Here is a 25,382-nt window from a genome sequence, read left to right as displayed (position 1 = left end):
ACACTTGTTAGTATCTGTCAGAAAGACTGACTATATCGTGTAAATCCAGCAGTGATTTTGCTCAGCTCTATATTCCTTGAAAAGCTTTTTAAGAGAATCTTTAACCAAGAACATTAAATTAAGGGATTTGTTTAATGTAAAATCATGTAAAAATCTGTAACTTCTCTTTAAGAATTTTACTTTCTCTCTTAGAAAAAATTTGAAAGAATTAAGCTTTGGGAAGGGGAACAAAAAAAAAACATAACAGAATAAATTGTTCTTTATAATTCCAAATGTTCAAATTAATTCTCCTTAAATGTTTATTCTGGTAGATGTCTTCATACCACTTTTATCAAGGTACAGTCTGTTTTCAAATGTTGCCTATTCTGAACTATACAGCATAGTTCCAACTAATGAACACAGCGCTACTAGCTATGCAATACTAAGACACCAAATTACCTTTACTGAATGCTCATAATGGTTCAACATTGGGCAGAAGGCAACTCTACTTTCATTACTTAAATTTACTTATTTGCTAAAGGAGTAATGTGAAACATAACTGATTTCAGAACATTAAGTCACAGCTGATCAAAAAACTCAATGCTTCTACAACCCTGACAATTCAAGCAGTATTAACAAAAACAGAGGAAACTACTGAGTTAATGTAATGCTAAAATTATATCCAATTTCACAACTAAAGAGGTTTTGAACTATTTTATCTATTTAAAAAATGCCCAAATTTGATACATAACTTTCAGAATAGGAAGAAGTAAAGAATAGCAAGAGTGCTTCAGGTGAATATTGGTTCTCACAGCAGGTACTAAAGGGACCCTTTACAAAGAGGACTCTAGACACTTTCAGAGATGCCACCAGAGAGCAGTAGTATCCCATGAGGAAAAAACAATCAAAAAGAACTGAGGCTGTGCTATGTAACTCACCTCTGCATAAAAAAAAATGGATTGCACTAAGTCTTCAGCAAAGGACATTATAAGAATACAAGAAGACACCACAAGTAGAACTGGAGAACAAAAAATGTCAGTAACTGTGGAAGTAAATCCCAAGCCTCACATAGGCTGTTTTAAACCCAATGAGGATGATTATTTTTTTTCTTTCTATGTTACAGAATAAATTTTTAATCACAAAAAAAAAAAATCAAATACCTAAAACAGAGGTTACTAAGTCTACGGAAAAACGAACAAGCTATTTCTAAGAAACTCAGGACTGTTTATCTATGCAGCACTTAAGATATTACACTCATGGGAAATGCAGAAATTCTAATAATCCATTTATTTTAAGACAGAAACAAGCTCAAGAACACAAAACAAAAAGCTTAATATTAAGTGATAACCTTGCTCTTCATGTTAGATCCATCACATGTAGATGAACACAGCCTTTAACACAGAAAACTAAGTAATAATAAATATTAAGAATTATTCACTCAATTATAATTCACTACCTTCCTTCTGCTACAACTAGGAAAAGCAATATCCATATATTTGTCAGATTTTCAAATTCAGATTACACAACACAAGCTTCTGCTTATACTTTGTTTATTTATACTTATACTGTTTATTTTACTCATTACTGATGTTTCTGAGGTATTTTGTTTGGTTTTTTTTCTTTTTTTCTTGTACCAGAGACCTAAGGCAGCAGCTGACATTTTCTAGTCTTCCTGTGGTGCTTTTGGTTTGGCTTGTGTTGTTGTTTTTTCTCCTTAACCACTCCAATCACCATTTTGATGGACAATTCCAATAAACTAGTGGGAAAACTAATATATTACAGTTCCTATCAGCTAGCACAGAAATACATGAGCCTCACACACTCTGATTCAAAACAGAAAGCAGCACAGATTCTCTCCTACCCCTAAGGTTACACAGGTTAAGGGCAGCACAATGGGATTCTTGAAACAAGAGTGGGTTTTAGCTTTTGAACATTTTGTTATGGGATATACAAAAGTCATTATTGCCTTGTCTTTTTGGGAAAAAGGGGATAATATTTAGTTTCTTCAATGTGAAGCACAGAGATCAATGCATAATTTACTCTATTTGTTTCTATAGACAGCAAACACATCATTATTATAGAAAATTCTATTTGTCTTTCAGTTGAAACGTTGATTTAATTGATGCATGCTAAAATTAGTACGAACTTGTCCCCATATCTATATCTACAGTATAGTAATTTATTATTACAAATTGTAGCAGTTTATTATGACATACATTTAACTGATATGTTTGGGGAAAAAAAAAAACAACCTGTTTCAGACTGCATTTCAGCAGCTCTTCCTTCCATTTCAGTAGGGATTGGTTCTCTTGACTCTGTTACTGCAAAAGTAATACATGATAAGTCAAGTAACAAATGTTGTCTCTCCATTTCTATATAATATGTTGAATTATGATCTTACAGACTGGTGAGTTCCTCAAGATACGCACCTTCTCATAAGTAACCAGTGCATTTTGTCATATTTATATGACATTTATTATAATAATTTAGATTATAATAAAAGAAATTTATAATAAAATCTTAGGTATTTTTGTTCCTCATAGAGTTGACTTTTTGATCAAATGAAAGAATTATAAAAGAACAGAAGTCAAGAACAAAAATTCTTCTTCGTCGTCCATTTCCTATTAATTAATTAAACCCCTCTATTAATCCCTCTCTGATGCGGAGAAGCAAATCTTCTCTCCTCATATGTGTAACACAAAAACAATTGCTATAGTTAACCTAACAATAAAAAAAATCGGGTGAGTGTGCCTATTTGATACTAATCTTCATGCCCTAAAAGTTTTGTTTTTTCACACTACAAACTTATAGCATTATCACTGCCCTACAATCTGAAGACCTTTAACACTCATATTTTTACTGAAAGTTCTTCTCTTATTGGGTAGTATTTCTTTAATGTTTAGCCAAATTGCTATACCTTCTTATTGCCTCCCAATTAAAGAGTATAAAAAGATTACCAGTCTCATTACTGTTTTCACTTTGATCTTCTGGTGTCCTAGAGGGTGGTGAGGGTGCTTTGCGCTTCATCCGTCGTAGAGAGCTCACAGAAGCTGTGTCACTAAGAGGCAGCGAACCTTTTCTTACTAGTCCTGAAGGGGCCTAAGAATATAGATGATATAAGAAAATATATATATTATATAAGAAAATGATTATCATCAATGAAAGCTAAAGGAATAGCTCTTGTAATTATTCTCCAAATGTATCTTCTTCAAATTAAAAATAGTGAAAGAAATCCTAGAAAATATATTCTAGAGTAATTGAATATATACATAGAGGTGCAAGACAGCAGAAAAAGTCAGTTGTTACATATAACATAAAAGAGCATTTGTATCTCTTTATGCCCTACTGAGGCCATGGTACAAAATTCAAACAAACCTCTAAAAGTAGCTAAAATAGTTATGAAAGAATGTTTCCTTCTGTTAGACACAACAGAAATAAGATACTCTACTCAGATGCTCTACTGCACTGTAAGAAACAGTGATGTCAAAATATTCACGGTTTTTCTGCCAGTCACTCTAATGCCAGAGCATCACATCTTTTACATCAAAGTAGGGCTCCAGGTTTTAAGGCAAAAAAAAAAAAAAAAAAAAAACAAAGTGCAAGGTGAAATGCTCTTTTAAGAACAGCAGAGGATATGGGCATAGTACTCCACTCCTAATTAAAAAAATACTTGCATGATTGAATACTTTCTAATAAGTCAGATCCTGGACTAAAACTTCACACACAAAAAAAAAATCACTTTACACATTTATAGTCTCTCATTCACAGTTTCCAAACTCTTCTACAGGACAGTAAATTAATAGTATTCAGATCTGAATTTTTGCAGTATGGAATGTCAAATTTAATATTACTTCCACAAAATAGGATTTTTAATTATTAAATCATTCCTATCTTGCTGTTGGGTAGGTTCTATTTCTTTATTTGTGGTATCTACTCTCCAGGCTGCTGGCCTTCCATTCTGCACACACACACTGCTGCTCTGTTCGGAGGTCTGCACCCTCAGCTGACCTAGGTGGCACTGAGCTCTATGCTCGCTCACTCAGCGAAACACATGTCACCGGAGTTCCACCTGCACAAGAAAGGGTCTATGTGTAGGGCGGGAATAACATTCTCAGTATAAGAGCACAAATACTCCTAGGAGATTTTTATAAGCCTCTCTACTGCCCTTTGCATTCAAAGAAATAAACGGTTTGCGAAGAGATTTCAATAAAGTACTAAATGTTCCAGTTACAGTTCAAGTGTTGAACAGATTTTCTCAGGAATTACTCAACATACGAATATTAAGAGCTTTCAAATCCTAACAAAGACTGTAATGTGAAAATAGTACTTTAAACAGATGGAAAAAATAATGGTACTGAGATATGTTTGACAAAGTTTCAGAATGCAGATCTGGGCATTCATTTGTCATACCAACTGCCAGTGATAGCCAGCACTTTATCAGTTGCACTTTAATTAAAGTTCATGTTAGAATCCCTGAAGTTAAAGAAGAAACAGATGTAAACACTTTTGTCTTAATTTCCGCAACAAAAGATTTCCACTTTCCACACTTACATGTTCCTCATCCTGGAAAAAACAAGCATGGATATGAAACATTTTAGCCTGAAACATGCACAGACGCATTTGGCACCAAATCCCACACCAGCCTAAGCCAACTCTTACAGAGACCATTGCTTCCCACGTTCCAGCCTCTCTAGGCTATGGCAGATGTGGTGCCTGACCCTTCCTAGCATTTTAGAAAAGCAAAAAGGCAATTAAACCTAGCTAGTTTGCAGCTGATGGAATAGAAGAAAAACATTAAGTACTGGGGAAAGAATATAGTGGAACATTTCAGTGTGTTCAAAAGCATACCATACAAAATTGGTCAATATGTATGTATTTTCATATCATCAGTATCCCTTGTGTTTCAAGGGAGTAGGTTTAGAAAAGGCTACACAAGGGAATGAAATAACAAAGCACATTGCTAACCATACTACTAGAGTTCCTTTCTTCCTTTTGTACAAGCACACAGACAACTGTAGCAGGAAAAATTAAAAATAAAATACTAATTAAAAATTAAAAAAAATCAAAAACAGAGGAACAAAAATGTTGTATTTACTCTTATAATGCCTAATTCCATTTCATGATTAAGCTCTCTAAAATAATTCTACTTAGTCTAAGTACTATAAATGAACCAATAAACCTCTACCCTATTGGAAAGAAAGAAAGAACATAATATATTTGGAAAATCTCAGTTCACGGCATTCTGTACAAGAATCCAAACCTTACTAATCTCTCCCACCATTTGTCTAAATTGTGCACATTTACTCTAGCTATAAAACTTGCTAGTACAACAAGAGATAAATAAAAAATAAAAATAAAAAATAAAAATAAAAAATAAAAATAAAAAATAAAAATAAAAAATAAAAATAAAAAATAAAAATAAAAAATAAAAATAAAAAATAAAAATAAAAAATAAAAATAAAAAATAAAAATAAAAAATAAAAATAAAAAATAAAAATAAAAAATAAAAATGGGGATAAAGTCAGGTACTTAGTATATAGGAGTCATAGATGGATGCAGTATTCACATCAATTCCAAATTAAATCAGATAGCCTTCAGGAGAGCTTAAGCAAAAGACCACAGGCTGCTCTGAGCAATGCCATCCCACAGTGAGCACTGGCTCTAATGAAGACCTCCTAAGGTTCACATCACCATGGTGCTTGCTGTATCCTTGCTTTACTGAGCTTCTGGTCTAACTTTTGAAGTTTGGAACTCATCCCCCTCAGCAATCTTCCAAGTTGTTCCATGACATTGACTAATAAACCTTTTCAGGAACACTTAATGCTTTAGTTGCTTCCTAGCCCCTGTATTTTCCTCCCACTCCTCCTTTCTTTTCTTTTCTAACAGGGAGACTGGAGATTTCAATTTCTTTAAGAGTTACAGTTGAGTAAAGAAAAGCAAGCTGTATTTCTACAGTTGAGATGTTCTATCCATCATTCTAAACTGTACATGTTTTGACTAAAAATCTTCATCCTCATCCAAGCATAGCTTACATATGCTTTTTTATAGTAACTGGAAACAGTATAAGGAGACACTAATATATATATATATATATATAGAGAGAGAGAGAGAGAGAGATCACTATTTACTTTTTATAAAAAAGCATTTGGAAGAAAATAGCAATTTAAAAGAAACGCTTTTCTTTTAAAAAAATGTCTATTACTAGAATACTTCATCCACTTTTATGAAAAGAGAAGATACACAGAATGCATTATGTGCTTAAACTTTGCTAGCTCTAAACATACTTCTGGCAAGAGCCATCTTGCCCAAAATTAGAACCAATATGTAAGGGATGGATTTTCCAGTTTGATTTAACATTGAAATTACTAGACCAAAATACGGCACTTAAGCTGTACTAGTCATCTCCTGTCTTGCAAAGAACAAATCATGCTACATAATTTGTAAAAACTATACCCTTACATCCATCACACTAATTTCTCACCTAGAAATAGGAAAACATCTTCAAAAACTAGTTACATAAACATTCTGAAATTGAGGTGGAAAAAAAATCCATTCTGATATGAAATTAAGATAAATGTGCATGTAAAGAGAAAGTAGTTCCTTTTTTAAAATAAGAGAAGCAATGAAGCTGAAGGAAGTAAACGTTAAAACGCTTTTTTTACTGTGAGAAATTGGGCTACAATACACTGTGAATTTGAAGAAAGACAACAGTGAGAACACTGTTCCCTTAAAGTTGGCTCATTTCACTGCTGTCTAATGCTATGACTTTGGCATGTTTCTATCAAGACAAAGCAAACAGTTTATCAAGGCAAAAATGCAGACGTTAAAAAAGAGATTTGCCTATAATAATGCACACACAGAAGATGATCCTTCTCCATTGAAGGAATTATGCATCCAGGCTGCTAAATAAACAGAAGACTTCAAAATTTAGGTATTCTTAAAAGCTATATAATGGGACACCGCAATAACAGCGGAACTCCCAGACATAATGAGAGCCTAGCAAACACACCAGATATCCTGGATAGTAACCTGAACTAGACTTGAAGATGTGGCAGCATGACACACATTTTCAACTGTGAGGAGTAGGAAAGAGCAGATTTTATATCATTTACAGTAGAACATAATTATCTAGTATGACTGTTGTACTTGCTGCATTACTGATAAATGAATTGGACTAAAAGATTGCTTGTTCAATTAGGTTTGAAGAACTACTAATACGTTTGATACAGATAAAGAAACACAACTATCAAAATTGATTTTATTCTACAGTGCTCATTTGTCTCATTTCAAATTCTGTATCTAAAATAACAATTATCGAGGTAAAAACTGATTCTCCTTGTATAATTAAGATAGTGCCCAATCTAATTTAAAAGCTGCAAATGACACAGTCATCACTCAGACAACACTTCTACCTAAGTATAATTATTTTATTAATGTTATTTTATGTTGTCCCTCACCTAACACTGTTAGTAAGGGAACTGTTTTTCTATTTTACAGTTAAGTGAAACCAGAATTCTCACCATCTAGAGGTACCTTCTGTTTATTTTAGAGACTTTAGTGGAACAACTAATAAACAAGCTTCCAAGTCTTCCTATTGCCAGCATTACTCAATTTGTGCTCAATCTGTTGGGAGGTTTATGTTAGCGATGCTGTTCTACTATATTTTTTCTGTTCTCCTAGTTATATATGTACAGTTTTGAAAATCAAGAGTATGGATCATCCACATGAAATAGAAAAGTCTAGGGTAGAAGGGACTTCTGGACATCATTTGGTCCAACGTTCTGCTAAAAGTAAGGTCCTAGGTTATTCAGGAGCCTACATACTTTCTATTAAAGTGATTCTACCACGTCTCTGAGAATTTCATTGTTCAATTGTTCTCATAGTGAAGAATTTTCTTATTATATCTGAATGCATCTCCTCTGAATTAACTGAAGTATGTAAGTTAATCCAGTTACCACACATTTTTATGATGAGGTACTTCTAAGTATTAGAACAGTGGCAGTAAATAGTCTAGTTTTTACTAGAACATTAAGTTTTCAATCTTTAAACATCATGGTGCCTCCTCATTGCACCCTGGCGTGTTTATAATCTCTCCCTTGAACTGCAAGAACCAAATCTGGATGTAGTAATACAATTATGGACTAAAAATTATCAAGTACACTGGAATCAAAGTGGAACAATCAATCACACAGCTGGACCCCTTGCTGACACTGCTGCTTGAGATTACTCCTTTCCAGATGGAGATTTTCACATGCATCATTGTTAAAGCCCGCTCTGTTCCAGACTGTCATGATCTCTCAGAATGGTGGTTCTTCAGGGATACCTACCTCTCCTCTCAGTTTAATGTCAACTCCAAGATTACTGCAGGTAGATTCAATTGCATCATCTAGATTGTTTATACTGTTTAACAGTTCCCTGATCAAGCTGAGTAGTATATGTACTCTTGCAGTCCTTCATTCAACAGATCATACTTAACAGAACGTGTATAGGTTGCTCCAAAAGTAATGCTTCCTATTTACTTCCATGAAAACTAGAACAGATATAAGGACCACAATAGCACTATTTGATAGAGCAAATTCTCTCCTACAAAACACTATTTTTCAGCATAGTCACCGCCATTAGCTGTGCACTTTTGCCAGCAATGACCAAGAGCCTGGAAAGGAAAATGTTGCCCATGCAACATTGGCCCAAACAGACAGAAGTCAGAAAAGACTAATTCTGGACTATATGGTAGGTATGGTAGGACAGTCTAGCCAAGATCGGCAATACTCTCCATGGTCTTCAAACAGGTATGACCTGATATTATTGTTTTGCAAGAGAATAATTGTGTTCTTCTCTGGCCTGACTCTGGAAATTCAAGCCTTCTGTTTAGTTAGTATAATGACATAGAGGTCAGAGTTGAGGGTTTGTCCAAGATCCAGGAAATCTGGAAGGATTACACCTTTACTATCCCAAAAGACAGTGCACATCACATTACCCACTGTGGGCTGCTTCTTCAGTGGAAAATTGACACACTGTCTCTTTTTGGACTGCTGTTTTGACTCTAGCTTTGCACATGGTATTCTTTCTCTTCCTGCATGAGCATTTGTGGGACTTGCCTTACACAAACTTTGCAATATTCCAGTGTTGCCACTGTCATTTCCAATTGCACTGAAGCCGATACTCAGTTCTATAAACAGTTCCCTGGTCACAGTCCATCATTCTTCATTTTTCCTCATTTTGTGGTGTGACAGCTGTGCATAGCTACCAAAAGATGGGTTGCCTTTCACATCACAATTGTCACTGCTGAAATGTACCACCCATCACTTCACTGCACTCACATTTGCTCTTTGGTCTAGATATATGTACAGCAAGAGCCAATGAATGCCACTGGTTGCAATTTTTTTCCCTCATGGAAGAACTGAATGACATGTGCTTCATATGCACTTCCATATCAGATGCCACTTTGACAAACTGCCCCTCTGCTGCCATTTGTTGCCCAGCCACAGAATGTTACAGAATACTGGAAGATTCAAGCTCTACCGCTATGCTACCAACATATGCTTCTGAGGTTGTGGGTCAGCATAGTGAAAAAAGAAGGCATTACTCTAGGAGCAGCCCTTATGGATAGGAAAAAGATGAGATATTTTACATGAATGAATAAAATTCAAAATACACAGCAAATCTTCACACACACTTAGGTCCTGAGCTTTCCAGTACCACATAAAAACACAATCAAATTAGAATTAAAGAGGAGTCATTTCAAAGAAATCTTCTTTATGAGTTATTCAACTTCTGCCAATTACTTTAGATTAATAAAAAATGTCAGTATGAAATAATAAATCTAAGTTATTTTGTTGAGTGACAGATTCCAACCCAGCAGTCATACTTTACTGTTAGACATAAGAGGATATTAATCATTAAAAGCATGTTGACACTAATATAAATTATTTTCCAAAAAATTGAATTCTATTAGAAGACAAACACAATGAGGTAAAAAAAAGAAAAAAAGAAAAGCTTTTTTTCCCCTCCAAAGTTCCTTTTATTAGAATACAAAAAGAAACAAGTTGTCTTTTATAATTATAAAACTTTCAGCAAGATACAACGCACAAGAACTTATGTTAAACAGTGCTCTCTTGTGGTCCTTTGCATCAGTGAATGAGCAAATCAACATATAAAGTCACAGCTTAGAATTTCTTTTTTCTCCAAGTCTAACAAATATTAAATACCTCAGACTTGCATTTCATTTAGTGAAAGAATTTATAACTCTAGCGTGCAATAAACTTCATTTACAGAAGACCATCTTTGATTCTGATTTTAAAGAAAAAAAGAAAAAAGGGGGAACAAAAGGCAATTCTCAATTTAAAATGATAGTTTTAGACTTGAGCTTTAATTGCCTCATTTTTTCCCCAGATTCTGTTGTCTGAATTTCTGCAGTGCAATGGGTATACAGGTAACTGAATACACACCCAGCACACCATAGCTTCAATTAAATATACCCCCCATTTCACTAAAATAAAACTTTAACTTGCTGGAAGCACAACATTCTTAAGATTCCTTCCCAAGATTTACACCTTTTTCAAGGTAGCATAATGAACAAACTACTCTATCTTATATAAATGAAACAGTAAAATGACAAGAAAAGAATTCCATTACAAGACATGCTAAAATGAGACAATGTAAACAAAAATTTAAATATGTGTAAACTTCAAAAACAAACAAAGAAAAAAAAAGACTAATAATTCATCCAGAAGAGCAGGAAGGTCATCACAGCTTATATAAAAAAAGTGCGTTGCTTTTTCAAAATAGATCAGCTACTTTGGATATACAGTACAAAGATGAGCAGAAATGCATCTTCCAATTTCTGTAGTTATTTTCAAAAGCAAGAAATAAAGCAACAGCTTTATTTCCCGTCAATTTCAAGCATCAGCAGATATATAACAGGATTATCAATGTTATCAGCTTGAAACTTCTTGGTTTAGGAGAAGGGAAACTAATGCAACTAACCTGTTGATTCCTATCAAGGCTGTTAGATTTCACAATATCAGGGTCTGTCCTGACTTCTGCAAGTTCCTGGGGGGCACTCTGAGAATTTGGCATAGGTGGTAGAGGAGCTCTCCGTTTCTTCGGCATTTCAGATGGCAAAGTGTTTGAATCATACTGCTTGCTGACAGTACTAGATCTCATGGTAAATGTTGGCCTTGGCTTGCTCATTAATGGAGTTGCTGGGGCACTGGCAGTCTGGGGATTTGGGTGAAAGAAAAAAAAATGTATACGTTACTTAAACTTTCTGAAAAACATTCAATAGTGTTGATAGCTCAATATGAATATGTTTATAAATTTCTGCTTATACAGTTATCTTACTTGTTCTCTTTTTTTCTTGCTTCGTTGAAAAAAGCTGAAAAACCCTTTGTTTTCTTTCTCTTTTAGAACATCTGAGTTTTCAGATGCACGGTAGGAGTCTAAAACAGGAGACAAGAATTCTAGATGTTATTTAATGCACAGTTATTTCTTCTGCATTCTTACTATTTCAATGTCTGTCATAAGCCTTCTGGAAGAATATAAAAGCTCATTTCAAATAGTTGTTAATAGTTTTTCTAAAAGATGTAAAATGAACAGGTTTCCTACCATCAGTGTTCTTCCCCTCTTCCTCAGTGCTCAGAATAGATGAGCTTCAACTGCTATTAATATCTCCAGCACTTACTCCAGCCCATCCCACTTGTCAAATGCTACAGTTCATAAGAAAAGCTACAGGAGGGAAAAGAGCATCAGCCTCCCTATTTTCTAGCAGCTTAAACACATAGCACAGTGTGAAAGTAGGGCAGGCCAGGTACAGGCCTCCACATGGTATAATCACTGAAAGACCAGATAGGTGCGTGCATGTAACTGGCATGGCAGTAATGGTGATAAATAACCAAGTCTTGCACAATGTATCCTGCTTTACATGCCTTTATTCACACAGACCTGTAAATTTAAAGGCTGTCGCTCTATAATTTTTACTAGATTTTATTTTCGTAAGGAAATCCCATTGAATGCAAATGCAGTAACCAAGAGAAGGCAGTAGCAATACCACAGGACCACTGCGGTTAGGATGTGCTAGGATGAATATAAGCACAAGTATAAATTTTCAAACAATCTATGCATGTAAAAACAAACAAAAATCCTTTATACATAGTTGAGTATATACATTTGTACTTTTTTTTTAGTACACGTTTATGATAGGTCAGAAATAACAGCTGAAGTCACAGTTCAGCAGATGTTTTTACAGGAGAGAATAATAAAGTCATGTAAGTTCTACAGTTTTGCAGCTTATTTCAGTAAGGCCTACCTTTCAGAGATGGCAAGTCAACTGGTGAAGTGGCTATAAGAAAGACAAAAAAAAGACAGAAAATGTCAAGTTGAACCAAGAATGCAGCTATAAGTTACAAACACAGAAAATCAAGCTGAATCTTAGTTGTTAGGAAAGACAACTGAAGTAAAAGAATGCATATTTTATCACCCAATGCAATATACAATTTAAGAGTGAGGCAAAAGATATACAGTGCAGACTGAAGAGGAAAACTAGTACATAAAATAGGTTGCACTGTAAGTTTTAAATTGCCCACAATTTGGAAAACAAAAAAAGAACATAACGAAAATATAGTCTGAGTAAAATACGATTTAAATTGTATAAAGGTACACCATCATCTACTTTCATGAAAAAAAGCTGAAAATCGAGAGCTTTTAAGTTGTTAGCAAAATGGAAATGCTAAACTATTTTGTATTGAATGAGTTGCAGTATATCTGCACTTCATAGAGGGTCACTGCCTTGTGGGAAGCGTGTATTCACTTGAATCCTCTCCTAAAGATTTTTGGCTGTTACTTTATTCAAATGATGCATAGTTCATGCTGCATCAAAGGCAGTTCTGCCAGTCTGTAGAATAAAGTGGTAGTGAGATGGCAAAGAAGACAATTCACTATGGGTACACAGAGTCCAAATAACATGTTTAGGAAACAGGTGTTTTGGTTTTTTTTATTGTGACAAAAAAAATATTTTATGGTTTTCTCCATAGAAAAGGGTCATATTTTCCAAATCTGACATTTTCCTGCTGTTCAAGACAACTGGCTTTAGGAAGTAATTTTTAAGCATAGTTCAATAAAGACAGACTTACAGCTATAGTTAAAACCAGGAACAGAACGTGCACACAAATGTAGGCAAGTTAGTTAATACTGCCCCTGTTGGACCATGATTAAAAGGATAACTATTGATCCTTCATGATCTATGTGAAATTACCAAACAATACTCAAATATTACACTAAAAAGCATTATCACAGTATTCAAATATTTCAAAAATTTAGAACAAAACTACATTTCTATTATGTTTGTGTTCTCAGCTCACCACAATCCTACACATTCTCTATTAGCTAAAGGGAATAAAGCATCGTTGGTAGTTCTTGAGAAAAGGCATAGGAAAGAAAGGGATTCTTTTTAAAGGATGCTTTGTATTTGGCCACCTTTGCTAGTTCCTTGGGATAAGTAACGGTGCACTTGCTCCTGTTTCAAATTTTGTGGGTGGATCATTTTCTCACAATTCGGTATGTGTTTCATTAATTTCTTCATGAGTTTTTTTTTCTTTAACAAAACAAACAAAACCAAACTCACACTGAAGCAAAAAGTACATGTTATTAATACAATACATAATTATCTTTCCATAATACCAATTTACCAAAGATATCTTAAGTTTTCTTACCTCGACTGATATCCATGGCATATAATTCTCTTAGTCCAAGATCATTAAGAGATTTTGTCACATCAAGGGCTTCTTGAGACTGGTAATTTTTCAGTAGCACAGTGTGTGAAGGATCAAATTCACACTTACTGCAGATAATTGGTATGAGTTCCTGAAGAGGTGAATGTGGACTAACTCTTACTACTGTCTTCTGTGTCTTCTTGTAGTTTATCACTACCCTCACTGTTTGCTAAAGAGAAGAGTTCCAATAAACATTCTGCACAAATTCTGAAGCAACCAGCATTTTTCTAATAGTCTTACACTAATCACAGGAATTCCCATTAGGTCTAGATTCAATGTTATATATTCAGTAACAGTAAAAGAGAAACTAATAAATCATTTGTAATTCCTTTTTACCCAAGGAAATAGTCTGCTCCTTCAGTATCTGTCATTTGTCTGTCCAGCAGAGTACACACCTGGACTAGGATGCCATACCAGGTTACATTAGGTAGCTAGAGAAGACAGTAGAATGAGCAATAAGTATGCGCACAGAATGTGTGCACATGACCAAAGTAAAAAGGGCAGGTGACCTTGTGCTTTAGACAGATTAAAACAAAAATAGAAAACCTACAAAAAAAGCAACAAAAAAACCACAGTATACTTCCATACTGTCAGAGAAGGACAGAGTTTCAGGCAACTCCCAGAAATTGCTTTAGTACTTCTAAAAACCCCTGATTTCTTGAGGGTATATTATAAATAAACAAACAAGCATAACTATTAAAAACCTGTAGTACGTAACAAAGGAAAATGAACATGTATTCAGAAGGCTGTACAGGTACTGTATTTGTTTTTTCATCCACATATGTCACACACAGCATGACAAATGTTACAAGTTTTTGATTTACAATTTGCAGAAGGCCGTATTCAGCCACACTTCATCTTTGAAAATGTTCAAATAGACACTAAGGCATAGGATCTCAATATTGTAACATCTCTTTTGTCAGCAAAAAAAATGCTTGACAACAAATTAAGGTACATTTTTACTCTAAGAAGAGGTCATCTATAATGCACTGACATGCTTTTCACAGGGGTGCATAGCAGAGGATGAGAAATAACAGGAAAAGCTGAGCAGAGGCTGAGCTATCAGCTTAGTTTGTTGAATACAGTACACAATAATAATTCTAGTTTCTCAGAACACTAATTTTAGTCCTCACCTCTGGTATCACTGGAGCAGGTTTCTTCTTATCCATTTGTTTTGGCTTTACAATCACCTTTTCCACTTCGAGCATTCCCACTGGTGTATTAGGTTTGAATTTAATCTGGCTGTTTTCTGCTGATACCAACTCTATAGTATAACTTGAGGGATTTAAATGATACTGCGCACAGAGAAAGATCAGCAAATCCATCATGGGCTTCCTGTAAAATGCAGATGAAACCATCACAACAGATGACAATTAAGCAGGCAATGAAACAAAGCATGATGCTAATTATTTACCCTTCCATTACTAAATAATTACTGTTGGGCACCAATTTTGTGTATCTTCAATTACAAAAACAAAATTAAAAACAAAAATGATTTAAAAAAAATCACCAAAATAAAGCAGTTTATTCAGAAGTATAGCAAGTGCTAGAGCAAAGGGGGGCATTTCTGTTTATGTGAAGAGATGCTTTCCTGAGACCAGCATGGAGATGTGGATTAGCCACCTCATTTGACCTTTAGTGAGAAGTACAGTAGTTGTGATGAATGCCCTTCTATTCAGTAAAGAAGTTCTCTTCCAAAGCTTAAAATTTTGATAGCTATTTGGAAGTTACAAGAGGCATAAATTTACAGAAATTCTGAACACAAGCCACATGGAAGAAGCAGGTGAAACAAAGCTTGAGGAAGTCACCTTTTAAGGATTTGGAGTTTGCAAAACAAGAGCCATGCATTAAATACAGAAGAAGAGGAAGAAGCTAAATCACAGCACAGAAGGTAAATCCATTTCTTGATAAAACCTGCATGATGCAACAGATGTCCTTTCCACAGTGAACCATGTCAAAGCACATTTTAAATACCACTATCAGTATGCCCTTTGCTCTTAGAGAACAGTAAAATAAAAGCACAAAGCAGCATATTAAGATAGGCTGAAAATTCCTACTTGCTACTGGAACGAATTTATTAAAGTTGTATTTTAAACAGAAGTATAAAAGAAAAGTTAAATGTGCTGAAGATAAGAAGAATACGATATCTTCACATGTTATAGGAATTAAATACAGTTATAGAATTATTGGGTCACTGGAGCACAAAAGTCCTAAATTTTGGAACTGGATAATCATTTTTAAGAATTTCATGTAGGCATCCTCCACATCTCTCAATTACAACTACAAACATGGAAATATACCACCTACTTTGTCGCACAAGGATGTTATGAAAATAATATAGAAGTTTGAAGCAATCAAATGATATGTTGGAAAGAGTACTGAAGTGTCTAAGTGAAAATTAATGCAAAACTTGGACAGTATGGCTTTCTCAAAATTCTAGATGTAATCTTATAACAGATGAAGTCTTCTGGTAGCATAACAAAATGTTGGAATAGATATCTTCAAAGAATCATCAAGCTAAGCAGAATCCTAGATGACATAAAGATCAAGAATATATTTGTACATTAAGTATGAATTTTAACAGACTTTCTATACAATTTGTAGAAAGAATTAAGAATAGTTGAAGCTTAGAAATTATTGTCATACTATTTCTTCCCCATTAATAAAGCCCAGAATCTAATTCCTATTTTCACCTGTCCTTAAAAGACAGGCTGTACATCCCTTAAGCAGACTGTATTCTAATTTCTAGCAGCCTGGACTCCCTGGTGCACATAGTACTCCTTCCAGTTTCTTCTCTCTATCCAAGAAGTTACCCATTACCTTTACTTCTGGCTTTTTTTTTTTTTTTTTTTTTTTTTTTTTTTTTTTACACACCAACTTGCACCCTTACTCTGGTCCTCAGCTGCAGAAGCAACATAAGAATTCTGAAGAACAGCAGGCTAGAAATTCACAGGCAGAGGTTACAGAAAGCCCTTCTGTGGAAATGCACCATGTTGAAGGGGGCAAACCCTCACCTAAACTGGTCACAAATAGTAGTAGACCAATAACTGAGAAACACAGCTGCTCACAAACAACAGGCAGGTACTTGCAAATTAGTACATAAAAGCAATGTTACACAGTAAATTTGCTTTCCGTTGGTACTTCCAAAAACAACTTGTGTGACTGAAGGATGTCAGACTAAGTCCCCCCACCCTGTTGGAGGCCAAGATTCTACCTACAGCTGCTTTAGATTTCCTTAGAATTATACAAAAAATTTGTACTTTTTGTAATCACATTCTACAAAACACCTAAAATTAAGTTTGCTAAAGCCTTCCAAGAATGGAGGTTCAGAAATACATGTAATACAGTAAATTTAACAGCTTTCAGAATGAGTAAAACTAAGAGGTGCCTAGCAGCTGTTTTAGAGTATAATATCTGCTGGCATTTATTCATCTAACTTCAGTAACATTTTTATTTGCAATTACTTTAAACTCATTACATTACTTACTTTTCTAGAAATCCCTCATCAGGAGTACTCCTGCACTCCTCTATTCCTTATCTATTTTCCTCTGGTTCTTCCCACATGAATAAATGACAGCAAGAAGTGGCTAATAGTTATCTCATTTATGATGAGCTTCCATCTAGAGTGCATTAAACTGTATTATGTTTATAGCATGTTAAGTTCAAAACCAACAATTAGAGAAATCACTTTAAATATTGGATTGCGGGGTAAATAACTCCCAAGGACGGTACTTCATAAAGAAATAGTATAGATGATGGTATATTTTGAGTAGTTCTATATAGACAGTATACAAATAGTACAAAAGAGAAGATGGCTCACCTTCAGGATGCCAAGGCTCGCAGGGGACTCCACGTAGGAGGGATCTCCAAGAAGAGATCCTTTCCTGGTGGTGGTCAACCCTTAAATGGGGTTTGGGAGAGGTGGAGCCAGGCTCCACCCCTTCCAATCACACAGGTATATCACCTCCACCTGTGCGCCCATGGCTGACTCAGTGCTCACCTCAGGTGACCAATCAGTGGTTCAGGCCATGATTCGGCAGTTCCCATACACTGGATCAAGTGTTTAAAGAAAATATGCATCAATTTTCTACATCCTGCTTGCTACTTTTTTTTAAATAATATATTCCTACCTAATCATGTTTTAGAGGCAAGGTTTTTCCATCGTGAGAATAATGAGAAACACCACCAAATAGACAAAACTCCATTAACAGCCACCAAAAATATTACTAGGTGGGGCTGGAAGATTAACAAAAAAATAAATAAAAACATACATAAAATAAACCTACACACAAGCAATTTGGCTTCCTACAAATCTCTGATTATTTCAGTCTGGAGCAACCTGGATAAAGTCTTTGTTAATGCTATTCTCTAAAAAGAAAAAGGCATTTGTTTTGATGGAGAACAAGAAAAAACACCAAACCCTCCAGAACATTTTACTAACAAATGTAAGTACAATAGATTTTGGAAAGTAGGGCAACCCCACAAAGCTTGCTATTCACCACACAGAGTAAACCAACAGTTCACTAAGCAAACCCTAATGACTGAAACTGCTCAAGAACGGATCAGATAGAAACTCAAAATGCTGTAAAGAAACAAATTCAGCCAAGCTAAGGTCTATCCAAAATGTGTCTGAAATAAAAGCCATAAACACAACCCAGGAAAATAATTCGAATGACAAAGTCCAAAAAAATTAACTGTAAGTTAGTTTACTAGCATATACAATTGAAACTAATTATTCCATTTAGAAAAAATCTTTCTCAAACCACATTTCTTCTTTGGGGGAAAACAAAACAATCAAATCACTAAAGAATGAAATTCGTGAAGTTAGTTTTCATTTTCTTCTTTGGCTGCAAACAACTCTTGAATCCTGTGCTGTATTTAGAACTAATGAGAAGATTCAAAAACTTCACACAGAAAAACTTTTTAATTACAAATAATCGAAAATATATATATATATATAATAGCTTTGTTAACTACTTTCTCAGAAGCACGTACCATCTCCAATAGTCACTGCTTCTTGACTTGAAAATAAATAAATGTTTGATCAGAACACCATGAGAAATACTTCAATTTTGAATAGATGAACTGAATCACTATCAGCAACAACTACAAAATACAGACTGGTGTCTAGGCTTAAGTAAAAGAATCCACACAGCAAACCCTATGCCAGAAGTTTCAGAGTGAGCAATGAGTGATTAGTTCAGTCCTTTCTTTCCTCAGTCTCTCAGTTCTTTGCTTTAGTTATCCATAAAACAACTCAAGGATCCAAAACTACACTCTCTTGCAATCTTCCTCTCTTACATCAATTTAGATACATCAGATCCATTTTGATCAGCCACTGCATACCACTCACGAAGGATATCTACGTACACAGCATCTTGTTCCTGCTATCCACTATTCCAAAGATGGGAAAAACCACCCAACTTCATCTGAGAACTGTGGAGATGTTTCTTGCAGCACATTGTTGTACAGATCCCCATTTATCTTTGCCCCCAGATATGAGATATAAAAAGGTATTTCCACCTCTAAAGCTTTAAAATTGTCCATCTCTGGTTACGAACAAGTAAGACAACTCAGCAGATTATGTATTTATGTCATTTTCAGTGGTGTCTTGCTTATCTGGCCACAAAACAATCGTCTAGATGAAGCAAAGCTAGAAGAAAAGATGCTTTGAAATGTGCTTCACAGTGAAGTGAAACGCTTCATGCACAGTATTCCCCTTCATTCTGAATGAGCCCAGGAGTGCAAATACAGGTTATTTGTCAGAGTACCATTTAAGAAATGGACACAAAATCTCACAGTTGAAAAAATATGTATATTAACCATGGGATATTAAAATTGACTGGGAAACGTGTGTACTTCTCAATAAGCCTACGAGTCCTTTCTTAAATAGTAATAATATGCAATGGAATCTGACTGAGTGAAGATATAAGCAATGTTCCCTTCCAGCACTTTGTTCTGCAGAATGCAACACGCTGCACACGTTGATACTCACAAGCATGGATAGAAGGAGTGAAAAGCATGGGGAGAACTGCTTGACAGCGTGCATTTGGAATCTCATCTTTAAGAAAGTCAGAAAATAGAGGAAGGCACAATATTTATAGACAAATATTCCTTGTTGTAAACTTGCTAGCAAGGACACTAAAGTATCGCAGTAGTAACCAAATATTTAAGAATATCTGTTTTTAAGACATATAACATAGGAATTAATTTATCCTGAAAAATCAGATGGAGTCTGGAGAAAAAATGATAATAATCCATAAGAGTTCATCAATTGCAGCTCTGACACTCAATGTCTACAAAACGACTTCATCAACTCCAGCAAATGACAAAGCATGCAAAAAATTTGAGCCACAGCAGCCACTGTCTCTCATTATAAGGTGAGGTAGGTGTAACTTTGTGTTTATGTTACTCAGCATAGGCTGCCATTCCAATCACTGTGATCCACGGTATTTTTTCAGCAAGAATAGAATGTTAACAGTCTCAATGGTTTAAATTCCAGAATTTACGATTTCATCTCACCAGTCAGTTTCTGATCTAAAAGTGACTTGAGAGTTACATGGACAACCCCATTTAATCCATTAATAGACAGAAGTATTTATTCCAAATTAATACTAGATTTAGCAAAACTTACTTGATTTATTAAAAAAAAAAAAGTTTCCCGAAGCTGTAACTAGAGGATTTCTTTGAAGCATTATAGATTTTGTATGAAATGATGATTTTTAGGACTCCTGGTAAGCAATAAGTAGAAGAGCTGAACACAAGACTTTGCAGCTTAGTAGGAAGCAGGAATGTCTAACAGAGAAAAATCATATCTGAAAATTCAGTGTACCACACAAACCAGTATTTTTCTAGAGATCTACAGTAACAAGAAATACCTACAGATGTGGCTATGCATCCTTACAGGTACCATACAGACTTTCTGCTTCACAAAAAACATTCTTTCTAAAAGGTAGGTATAGTATATGTTTCCAAATCTACTCAAAAACATTCAGGCTTATAAAACTTGTGTATTTTACAGAATTAGTTAAGTCTGGATAATTGTATGCTGCAGCATACAGGTTAAAGGTTGAAGTAAACTTCAATAGCAAAGGAAAAAAAGAAAAACAGGTTACAGGATAAAGGTTGAAGTAAACTTCAATAGCAAAGGAAAATTAAACAGAAATGTCATTCCATGTGACATACCTCCCATTAACTGTAGTGTATTTGATCACATCTCCTGGCAGGACCACTGATAGTTCAATGTCTTTATCAATTACATTCTCCTTCTGTTCCATGATGATGTTGGCTGATTCTGTGTCATCAATTGGACAGTCAGCAACCGTTTTGGTTTCAGATGGAGGAGGAGGTGCTTTAGCTTTTCTTCTGAAATAAATGGATAAAAATTAATAGTCAAATATTTGATTCCAGACCTGCAAACTAACAAGTCTTGAGACAGGCATGAATCACAATTAATTCTTTGCATTCATGGCATTTAATCAATATGTTCAAGGAAAGGATATGTGAACAGTTTACACTTATGGACTGTGGTGACAGAAGATTAATATCAAACAAACTAAAATATCTATCTTATGAAATAAAGATCTATTTGTTTTTGGTACGGTAAATTTAAATACAAACACCTGATAATGCGAGTCCTAAACTAAAAGTTTTTTGTTTTATTTTCAATATACATTAATAATACTATTATTATTATTATTATTAATAATAATAATAATAATAAATGAACTACTTTTCTTCTCCTTTTGGGGTATAAAAAGTGATGCTCTCACATGTGAGTGCTTTCCAAACAGACTTACTGGATCAGTATAAGCAGACATACTGTACTGCACTGTACATAGCCAAACTGCACCATATGTTTAGTCTATTGGATAGACAGGCATAGTAAAAATCATACTTTTCCTCTCCAATTTTTTGATTATTACAAACCCTTAAATATATTCTAACTCTAGTCTATTTGGTTCTGTATACTAATAAAATAACAGTATTATTGATCTTTCCCGATGTTTCAGTCACAGAATGCTTTAATGCTTTGTCATTGCATCTGTTGATTTTTTATTTTTACTTTCTCGCTTTCCTTCCCTGTCTTATTTCTCACATATACACACAAGAACATTTGCAAACCTTAAAAAAATAATCTAAAATGGTCCAAAAGGAACACTTCTACATCTCAATCTGTTTATGCTATGGCAAATTCTGAACACAGGGCTTATTTCCTACAACACATAGTATAACGTCCTCTTTTACTTAAATCATTTTACATTTCACCAATATGGAAAGTTTTTTTCCACAAGGGAAAGATACTATGATTAAGAATTTTATCATTAGAAGAAAAAAGTCCAGCATTACATCAAGAGAATTTATTCATTAAACAAACAAACAAAAAGAAAACTAGAAGGACGCCACCCTCACTAAAAGCTAAAATACAAACGCATATCTAAGCACGCTATTCAACAAGGTTCCAAAAATATGCTTGCTATTTAGGTCCTAGTGTTGTACCAAAGTTTATTTACTTTAAAATAAAAGCAAAACAAAACAAACAAACAGACCATTAACTTCTGGACTTATCCTATATAAGTAACATAAAACACATAGCATACAACAATTAGAAATACACTTTTTTAGCAAAATAAAGTTTAAAGTCACTTACAGTGAAGAACAAACAAGGTCCAGAACAACATTGCAAAAGATGACTGTGTAACGAGGGTTCACATGACTGAGCTGTTTCTGAAAGTACTTGGAGTTTTGAACTTCAGAACTGTGCTGAATAAGTAACTATTCACAGCCTCTCCCAGCTCATCAGGACTCCCAAATGTCTAAATACACCCAATGAATGTTCATCATCAACATTTGTGCCTCCTGTCTGCTCATATTTCAAATTAGCTTTGGTGCACACCTCCCTACACATATGATCTGTGTCACACGGTGTTAGCTGCACATTTAGCTTCGGATTCTGCAGCAGCACGTTATGAATCAAGCTGCTTTTTTATTCCTCCTCTTTGTTTGTTTGTTCTGTATGAGCTTAGCTTTCATCTAACTGCCAAAAACAATGTAATTACAACTCCTAAAAAAATAAGAAACAAAAATCCCTTGTAACGTGTTACTTTAAAAGAAAACAAACAAAAAGAAATCCATGCCCAAAGCAAAGCAATACTGCCTCTTCCCTTCCACGCTCATCTTCAACATCTTTAGGTAACTTCAGGTTACTTATTACAGATGAACTCAGAATTTAATCCTTGAAGACTACACACTAAAGTTCACAAATGCTAGTAAACTCTATTTCCCATTAAGCAGACAAATGCTATTTCATTGCTGGAACTCATTGCTACAGATTATGCTCAACCTTAAACGAACTCATCAATAAATGTGCTGTCTGCATTAGTGGCCTTATTTATAGTGTTCAGCTTACACTGCAGAGAGCTACAACGGGGAAAAAAGTAGACAAAACTGGTGTGCATAGATAGACAGATGATGGGACACAAATTCATAAAGAAAACAAGCACGTGATGTTGGATTAAGCAGCATAGTGAGACCGACTCTCCATTTACCCCAATGAAGAACAGCAAACCCCATTTATCTCTAATAGATATTCATGGATTTTTTCTGGCTAGCCATGTTTGCATTTCCCAATCCATTCAAAGGAGGAGAAACCTCCAAATCTACATTCTTAGAAGTCATACTGACTTTTTGACAGCTTCTTATTAACCAGCAGGTATACTTGTACTCTCATTTTCTGTTTCCACATGTCACATGGTTTTCTTCAGTTGTTACCTATTGTCTCATTTCTTGTTCTCCCCCCAGAAATGCTGCATCTGGCCTTAGAAGGCTTTTGTGTCTTTGTTTTGGAGACCTGGATACCCATGGTCCCAGAATTACTACTGAGCAGTGCGAACAACTAACATTAGCGTTATTGCACCTGTAGGTAACAGGGTGGTGGGAATCCACTTGCAGCAGTACTTTTAACCTGCAAGCCCTCCCCTCCTCTTTTGCACAGTGTAGTCAGCTAGAAGTTGCTGCGGGTGCGGAGAAAGCACCTGTGGCAACTTCTAGCTGACACCAGAAATCACCAAACACCAGAAATCACAAAAACAGCATTATCCAAACAACTCAAAAGTTGGTGGCATAATTTCAAACTCTTTTCCATTATTAAAAAAATCAATCAAGCAAAAGCCTGGTTTTCTCTCATCTCTTCATCCCTACCAGAAAGATGCTAGCATTTTTAATGATTTTGCTGAAGGGAGAGAATGGTTAAGGCGGCTTCTACTATGAATTTTAAATGAGACAAAATGCAACTATAACAAAGAGGAATAAATACTAATCATATAAAAATAAACATTTAGATGTCAGGAAAAAATGCTCCATATATGGCCCTACTCAGCAACTTTCATGTTCAGATGGCTTCCAGATGTGCTGGAAGCTAAGCAGACCCATTGTAATCTAATTTGCAGAGTAAACATCAGAAGTTAGAACAACCTTTTATTGACTACTACAGAACTACAAGAGAGCTGTGTAAAGAATTGATACACTGTTGATTTAGCTGCAGCATACAAAAGTGAGTTAAAATAGAAATTTAAACCAATTAAGGACAAAACTTAATTAAAAGTCCCCTAGAAACTGTGCTGCAATATCCTGCACAAGGTAGGCGCTCCCTGCTTCCATGGGCCCCCAGCTGCCTGACTTCTCTGCACAGACATCGGAGTTGCCAGTTCACCACATGGGAAGTGCTTCCCCACTTTACCATGGGATAAACAACTCCAGACACCCACTAATCTGTGACATGAGTGCCATCCATCTAATCAACTGCTTAATATGTAGTAGAAAAAATACCAACTTTCTTTCGTAAGTCTTCCTAGCCCCAGGAAAGGCAGCTAGAGGGATGTTCAAGAATTCTTTCAACTAAAATACAGATAGATTCCATTTTGTTAAGTAAAAGCAGTACACCTGCTCAAATAAAATGTGACACCATAAACATTTTAAGCCCTTCAGATTCCAGTATTAACAAAATGAATTTTCGCTGCTGTATATCAACGTGTTTCCTGCTTGCGGAAAAAAAAAAAAAAGCATCATTGATTTCAATGTGAAAGCTCCTTTTAAAATAAAAGTCTGGATACAATAAATAAATAGAAATACATATATTTCATTTTATATTTGAAAAAAAAAAACAACATAAAGTTTCAAAAAAATCCTATCAGAAATCAACAAGCAGTGTATTTTGTAACTAGCAAAAGCATCTTGCACCAGTAATCAGCAGAAGGTATTTTAGAATAATGAGAAATACTTGAACTAACAGTGACCTGGATATTTTAGTTACTGCCAGCACTTCCTCTTGATAAGGATCACTTTCCCCAAAAACTGGAGAAAAAGAGGAAATCTATCTGCTAGATTTGTACACAAGCAAAGGCTACTGCATAAGCAATCCACCTCTTCAATTCCTGATTTCAAATAGTATTAATGTTTACAGCACTTAACTTTCAGTTTTGAGCACAATTACATAAGATACTGCACAAAGACAGATAAATAGCCCTTTTAGCAACATTATTTTGGCTCTAACCTCATTAGGACCAGTTCTCAAGTTTTCCATAGTGACCACTTAAGACAGGAAAAGACATAAGGGACCTCAACTGCAATTGAGCC

The 25,382-nt window shown here is 34.9% G+C and overlaps 1 protein-coding gene across 1 annotated transcript in view; it reads right to left on the bottom strand.

The window, feature by feature from the left end:
- Nucleotides 1-25,382, bottom strand: part of COBLL1 (cordon-bleu WH2 repeat protein like 1) — a 75,322-nt gene that overhangs the window by 13,456 nt on the left and 36,484 nt on the right. Inside the window, exons 2-9 of the mRNA XM_065750437.1 lie at nt 20,934-21,113; nt 14,882-15,083; nt 13,689-13,917; nt 12,287-12,319; nt 11,323-11,420; nt 10,966-11,199; nt 2,937-3,078; nt 2,232-2,300 (exon numbers count right to left, since the gene is read on the bottom strand). Coding sequence (XP_065606509.1) covers nt 2,232-2,300; nt 2,937-3,078; nt 10,966-11,199; nt 11,323-11,420; nt 12,287-12,319; nt 13,689-13,917; nt 14,882-15,083; nt 20,934-21,113 — 1,187 coding nt within the window. The remainder of the gene's footprint in view (nt 1-2,231; nt 2,301-2,936; nt 3,079-10,965; nt 11,200-11,322; nt 11,421-12,286; nt 12,320-13,688; nt 13,918-14,881; nt 15,084-20,933; nt 21,114-25,382) is intronic.

Source organism: Cyrtonyx montezumae, unplaced genomic scaffold (assembly GCF_038088225.1).
Source record: "Cyrtonyx montezumae isolate F1298 unplaced genomic scaffold, pur_monq_1.0 scaffold_7, whole genome shotgun sequence".
NCBI lineage: Eukaryota > Metazoa > Chordata > Aves > Galliformes > Odontophoridae > Cyrtonyx > Cyrtonyx montezumae.
Note: the sequence above shows the minus strand (reverse complement) of the source record. Positions and strands in the feature narration are given on the sequence as shown.